We start from the raw sequence: 7,648 nt of genomic DNA on the forward strand, positions 1-7,648 counted from the left end.
AGTCTTTGTACCGGAATTTAGCCATCGGCTTGGGACGCGCGGTCACGCGGTTCAATTGTAAAAAAAACATCGTACTTTGCAAATATTTTGTTTTCATATTTAAGTGATCGTGCAAAATCGTGATTAGACTTCCTTTTGATATCTTTTCGATATACACTGATGGACATAAGTATACATTATTCGTATGTAACTTTGTTTTTGTTGCTGTTCCTCTATGTAATGTAATGTATGTTTTTCACACTACCCTTTATTAAATAATCATAAAATGAAACGAAATAGACTTTGTTCAGTAAATATTAAACGAAACTTGATATTAAACTGGACAAAAGTATTTTACTTAGCTCTGGTGAATTATGCAAACGATTAATAATTTCGATAATTCAGGAACTGGACTTTAGAACAAGACTCAAAATCTGGAACAGGCTCAGAATTCAGTTGCAAAATTATGGTCCGGAATCCAGATCAAGAATTCAGCACATGAATTTAGTTCTAGAGTTATGAAACTGAACTGAACCGAAGTTCTAGAATTGAATTCTGAATTGGAACTCCAAACCTGAATAAAGGAACTGAATTAAATTCCGAAATCTAGTTCCAGAATCCATCTCGGAATATAGTTCCAGTATACATGTCTTGAATTCTGAATATGAAATCTGAAAATGGATGTACCAGAATGATGAAGGTGAAATCCTAAATCAGAATTCTAGACTCAAATTCCGAACATAAATTCAGGAAATACATTTAGTTCCCAAATTTAATCAAAAAATCAGTTCCAGAATCCGAAATAATAATTGAGTTCCAGTTTAAATTTCTGAACCTGTAATCTGGACCTAAATTCTGAAACTGAATTTTGAAACAAAACTCTAAACCTGAAATTAAGCTCAGAATTCAGGTGGACAAGAATCCAGGTTCTGCATTCAGTTTCGAAATTCATCCAATCCAAAATTTGACTCCCGAATCCAGATTCAGAAGCTGAAGAAGACAACCTACTCGACACGACATCTGATAAGCGAATAAAAATCCGACCTGAACGTTTCCCATTTTCTCAGCTTTTTGCTTTTATCATAAGTACTCTAATGGTAAAGATATTTTATTCAACACAGATTTTCATTTGGCAGCTCTGATTCCGCCTAGAATAATTTGATCAGCCCGGTGGCAAGGATAGGGCACTCCAGCATGTGCTATCGTAGCCAACATCTGGGGCATTTGGTGGGCAATCAGAGCGCTCAGAGTATGATAAACAAACATTCGAGCGTTTCAATTCGAGTAAAATCTTAATTTCCTTATCGTAGTGATGATATTCTGATCGATAATTTGCGGGGAAGTGCTTTAAAGGGTACTGAATAAACAAGTAGTTTGTAATATCCAATTTTTTGTTAGCCATTTTTCTTCATTGTTTTGGTTTTTGCAGAATGATGCTGGCCACAGTTTCATGACGTCATAGCAGGGGGCTGAATTTGATCGATAAATTACATTAATCGACTAGTGCCTCATAGTAATCGATTACACTAATTGACAACTCTTTTATTAATCGAAAATCTAATAATCGATTAATATGAAAAATCAGACATCACTAGGTATATGAGTGATGGGCAATACAGCTCATTTCAATGAGCGGCTCTGAATCGAACGCTCTTTCGTAAGCGACGGTTCAATTAAACGGCTCATTGGTTCTTTCTCAATAAACGTCAATGTGGAGAATGCGGTTCGAGACAGTGAGTGTCAGAGCCACGGAAATACATGGGCGCAAGGATGGCTTTTATCGTATCAAAGAACGTTCAATCTTCACTCTTCACACGATTCAATCAGTGCCATCAAAGAGAAATGGAAAACATCGCAACAACAAACACCCGGCATGGCTCATTTTACATAGAATAGACACCAGTGCGAGAGTGAATTTCTCTCGATGACATTTCTGAGAATCAAAGGTTAGCACGCCGCTGTGGAGATCCTCTCTGAAGCAACAAACGGTCGCTTATTCTCGTTTCGCGATCCGATTCTATACAGGCAGTTGATAATTGCGATAGAATCATTTCACTATTGCCGCTTATTCTAACTATGTGCATATAACCTTTGCATAAGTTGTGTCTATGAAAATGTATGTGAATGCTCCACACAAGGGTTTTGAAATATTGCAACCTAGTATGAGAAACATCAAGATGAGCCATCGATTCGATTTTCTGCGATAATTGTCAACTTGCGATTCTCTCTTGGCAAATTCCACACAGCAACGATCATTATCAGACTGTATATTTTTTCATGGGCCGTGAAATACTCAGAGTATGAAGTGGAGCGAAGAAATGTAGAAAAATTCTCTCGCGGTTCATGTATTGAGAGACTCGAGTTCTTATAGCATCTTCTACCGGATTGAAAATGTTGTATACAATATAGATAGCAATATAGCAGCTTCTGTCAAATTTTCGGCAATCACCAACACTGCATGGGCGGTATGGGCGATCTAACGTTGTGTTTCACAACTAGAATATAAATTAGTTGAAATTCCAATTGGAAAAAATCTGTTTCTTCTTCTATTACAACAGAATTCTTCGAAAATTCACTGGAGAATAAATTTTTCTATGTATTTTTGACCGCTTCATTAGAAAACATCATTGTCACAAAAAGGCCACGGTTGTCAAATTTGGGCGGCAGCACGCATGAACCACGGTTCGTACCTTGGCTATCTTTTAATGTTAAGAGCCAAGGCTCTTCTTGAGAGCCGCGGTTCAATTTTGAAGATCCGCGGTTCGTTCGCTCATTGTTACGAGTCGGTTCAAATCAAGGGCTCGTGAGTGCTTGAAATGAGAAAGGCATCATTACACCAATCACATATTGGTGAGTGCCCATCACCAGGTATATAGGAACATGAGTCTCCAAGACTCCGTTCGTAAGTTGGAATTCCAGCAATTCTATTACCTTCATGTAGAAAAAGGCAAAAAATAATTGGCAACGCTGCTAGCGTAACCAGAGTTGCCACATATACGGAATAATATGTATTTTACAGATATTTCAGATAAACTTGACAACGATTCTGAATATACAGATTACAACGAAAAATAAAACCAATATCTCGATTTTGTGTTAGTTCTAAAAAGAAGATAAAACTTATAAAAAGAGAATATCCAGGGCGATAAACACTACAAATGTACCTATCTTCTAATGTAGATTTTTCAATGTTAACTTTTTCTTGCAATTAGTGTAGCGTATTTCCTAAGGCTTTCTGCTGAAAAGATGATGGACTCGGTCATAATATGAGGTAGTTAGAAAGAAAGATCGCAACTACATTAAACCCAATAAACGAAAGAGAAAATAAACAGATAAAGTTTTCATTTTCAGATAAGATTTTAAATGGTTTTCATCATCATCATTTCGAGACGCTCAAACGCAAAAATCACTTTCAAGGTTTTTTCAACTATTACATCGTAAAAATCAGATGAAGAAAATTTTTGGTGTCATTAAATTTAGGCTTTGAAGACTTTTTTATTTCGTTGTGCTTCGATTTCTTATCATTTTAATATAAAGAAGATTTCCGATCCCCCGATGCAGATTTTTCTGCTGGAAAATACAGATTTAAATTGGCAACCCTGTCTGAGCGATAATTGAAATAATGGAATCACGTTCGTATATTGAATCCGAATACGACCCTTCAAAAAAACCTTTAGTTCATGAAAGACGCTAAAAGACTTGAGAAGGCTTTGAAGAAATGAAAAATGTTTTGTATTACTGTATCTTTATTTTCTGTTTTTGGTTTACAAAGATGATTTACATGGCGATTGGTACAACTAGTCGTTTTTAGCTCTGGTTCGGGTCATGTTTCTCTGTTATCTGCTTATTTTTTAAATTTGGTTTACATTTTCTACCTTGAAGGTATGTGATATGTTTTGTTCCTAGAGTTAACTAAGAAAGTGTAGATCTAACGTTATTTTGCACTAGCGATGTTGTTATTTCTGGGAGGAAAATTGATGATATAACAAAGTCTATTCGTACTATAGCACAGATTTATAGATACGTTATCTATTGTGTATAGTTGAATTCAATTAAATGAAATTAAAATATAATGAAATTTTGTCCATGACAAAGAATCTGTGTAGCGAAAATGAATGAAAAAATCTGCAGTTCTACAGAAAAATCAGTGAATATGGTAACCCTGGTGACATCATCAAAAAATTTTTACCCCCGAAACTAAAACATCACTAGAGTAAAATATCGTCTGATTTCCACATTCTTAGTTGTTCATTCGAACCATCATCCCATTTCCATGAGTTCATCATGTATATGCTAGCCTTTGGGCTAGTGTATTCAAGTATTTTTGTAGAGTCGTGTTCGGCCATTGAACGAATGCGATTCTTTAAGTTAAGTTACATTATAGTGGTTCAGAGACCGCTAAGGGCGTGTTTTTTGTATTAATCGAATAATGAAGAACCTTTTTAATTTTAATAAAATTATTTTGAAGAATAACACAGTATTGTATACGATGGTATGGATGAAATGAGAAAGGCATCATTACACCAATATGTGATTGGTGTAATGATGCCTTTCTCATTTCATTCATACCATCGTATATAATACAATGTTATTCTTCAAAATAATTTTTTCGATTCTTGAAAGAATAACTAAGATCGGCTTGTTAGGCCGTCTACTGATAATGACTACCGATCGGAGTAGTTTCGATGTCGATTAGGAATGTTTTGCGTTTTTTCATTTCGCCCCTTTAATTCTTTTCATCTCTAATCTCTGAATCTAAGTTTGGGAAAATCAATCAAACCAATGGGAAAATATAACCACTATTTCCTGTGCCTCCGAAATCGGAAACCGGGAACCAGAATAGCCGAAATCAGTTTGTTTAGCCATCTATTGATAAAGACTATCGGCATCGGATTTCTTGATTTGTGTTAGAAATGCATGAAGCATCGAAATCTGGTGTCATCCCGAATTTTTTTTAAGTCAACTCTCTGACACAGAAAATTTAAGATTTCCTTAAAAAACGATGTTTTAGATAACATAAGATCTGAGTATTTCATGTATCTTGTTTCTAAGACATTTAAAAACAAAATTTCTTCGTTTTTCCGTGGACGTTTTATGCATTTCTAAAACATTCGGCTTAAAAAAAAAGTTTTCGATTTCGGAAGTCTTTAATTTCCAGATCTCAATGAATCCAAATGGTAAGTCCAATAAAAAAGTGTATAGAATACCAAATATAAGTTATAGTTTCCTACAGGCAGAATGGTTTATGACTTATATTCAATGGTATTATATTATATTATATTATATTATATTATATTATATTATATTATATTATATTATATTATATTATATTATATTATATTATATTATATTATATTATATTATATTATATTATATTATATTATATTATATTATATTATATTATATTATATTATATTATATTATATTATATTAAGGGGACGGGTATAGCGTGATGGGATAGTCGATGCCTATCACGCAGCCCGCCTGGGTTCGATTCCCAACCCCGCACATAGGGCCAGAAAGATTTTCTGGTCCGAAGAGGCGAATGACCTTAAGATGTTAAAACCTCTATAATTGAAACAAAAAAAATTATATTATATTATATTATATTATATTATATTATATTATATTATATTATATTATATTATATTATATTATATTATATTATATTATATTATATTATATTATATTATATTATATTGTATTGTATTATATCTTGGGTAATGGGAGGAACCACCAGGGCACCCGATGAAATCGTTTCGGGTAGGGCGAGTGGAAATGCCAACTTCCTACTAACAACAATTCGTGAGAAAAGGGAAGGCTCTTCTCCGTACCTATTGGGACTAATCTCCATTACAACGGCTTTCACTGCGATTGACTCATAAGATTCTAGACATTGGAAGGAGATCCTACAACCCTCCCGTGGAACGTATGGGCGAAGTGCCCTGGAACCACATATTCCTTCATACTTCTTCATACGGTGTCTAGTAGATTATGCTCAATGAGTAGTGATTGATCAATTTGTCAAGGGAGGGCAGACCGTTAATAAAACAGTTGTTTTGCGCCAATAAAACAGTTGTTTTGCTACAATAGGTGGAAGTAACGCACCATGCATCATACAAAAAAAAATCTTATGTTTTGCGGTTTTTTGCGCGGCTTTTCACTTTTTTTCACGCGTTTTTATACGGTTTTCAAGTGACTTTTTTATGCAGCTACGCGGTTTTTTTTACGTGGAATTTCGAAGTTACGCGTTTAGTACGCAAATTTCCGAAGTTACGCGGTTTTGTTTTGTTGGTTTTACGTGGATTTCCGAAGCTTTTTTTGAGGTACAAATCTCCAAATAACTAGGGGAACGCGCCACTTGAGCCAGTTAGTTCTGAATCTGTTGTTGCTGCTGCTAGTGCTCGCCACGATATGCGAATGAGAGCACAACCTGAGCGTTGTTTCAAAAAGTTTGAAAAAAATTAATTTTTGAGTTATATATAATTATCTCCCACTGTTGAAAACTTTGTCATAAACTGTTGACCTTTTTTCTGCATAGCATAGAGATAGAATTGTGTTGTTGGGTTTTGTACAACTCGAGATATTCGAGAAGTTCTATCCATTCTTCAACAGGGCGAATTTTGAAAGTAAGACGTATTCACGTCAAACAAAATTAGAGTCTGATTATCTATTATCTGTGGTTCTTACACCAAAGGCAATATTCCACACAAATTTAAACATCCTTTTGAAAACTGGAAAGTTGATCCGGCGTATTTTTTTATGAATTGGTTAATATGAGAATTACGTCTCCAATAAAATTCATATTTTTTGAGAGACTAAAAAATATCAAAAATATGAGTTTCATTTTTACAAAAGTGCTGTGGTGTTAAATAAATTATTAGGCAATCGGTTGCTTCAATACTTCCTACTATTGAAACCACAACCACATCCGTTTGTTTGTTTCTCTTTTGACATCAAGCCAAATCATTTGCAGTTCAGCGGATATGGGGTGAGAAATTGAAGCCTACTTGGGTTTGATTCACGAAACCTATCGGGGTTCGATCCCCAACCTCGCATAAAGACAAAGTTTTCCTTGCTTTTAGGCGAATATTTTAATGAACGATTGATCACCTATTTCGATGACACCTTCTATAAAATCGTCGGGCAGCTTTTTCTCATAGGCAAAAGCTCAAACAATCATGTTCTAACCACCTTTTTTTCTCTTCTCCCAGTGACTCTCTGATCTACAACGTGGCCTACATCAAATACTGTATTCCGCTGGTCGTGATAGTGGTGCTCATAACGGCCGCCATCGTCACGATGATCGTGCTGCGCAACAAAAGAAAAGACTACCACGTCGGCAAATTGGGTAACGTCGGCCGAACGTCTCGCACGACAAATTACAATGATTATAACCTGGTCGTTCTATTCCCTACAGAGACGAAGGAAAACTGCGTATATTTCATGCCCCAGCCGAATTCAGGGAAGGACGATGACGACAAGTTTAGTGTTTAGATTACGAAGAAATTCAGGATAGTGAGAGGTGGTGGAGTGAGTGGTCATCAACTTGTAAATAATAGACTGTAAGAAACACTGTACTCTTTGTCGTATCTGAGACGAACTGTGTTTAATTTATTTTGTATAACAATCAACGATACCATTGAATAAATATAAGTAAAAAGGAAAG

General features: G+C 35.1%; 1 protein-coding gene across 1 annotated transcript in view; it reads left to right on the plus strand.

Moving 5' to 3' along the window:
- The window catches only part of LOC131429317 (uncharacterized), a 61,252-nt gene extending 53,605 nt beyond the window's left edge, over window positions 1-7,647 (plus strand). The window contains exons 15-16 of the mRNA XM_058593381.1: window positions 7,194-7,330; window positions 7,400-7,647. Coding sequence (XP_058449364.1) covers window positions 7,194-7,330; window positions 7,400-7,476 — 214 coding nt within the window. The 3' untranslated portion in view covers window positions 7,477-7,647. The remainder of the gene's footprint in view (window positions 1-7,193; window positions 7,331-7,399) is intronic.
- Window position 7,648: the final 1 nt, after the last annotated feature.

The sequence above is a fragment of the Malaya genurostris genome, chromosome 2 (genome assembly GCF_030247185.1).
Source record: "Malaya genurostris strain Urasoe2022 chromosome 2, Malgen_1.1, whole genome shotgun sequence".
In the NCBI taxonomy this organism is placed as follows: Eukaryota; Metazoa; Arthropoda; class Insecta; order Diptera; family Culicidae; genus Malaya; species Malaya genurostris.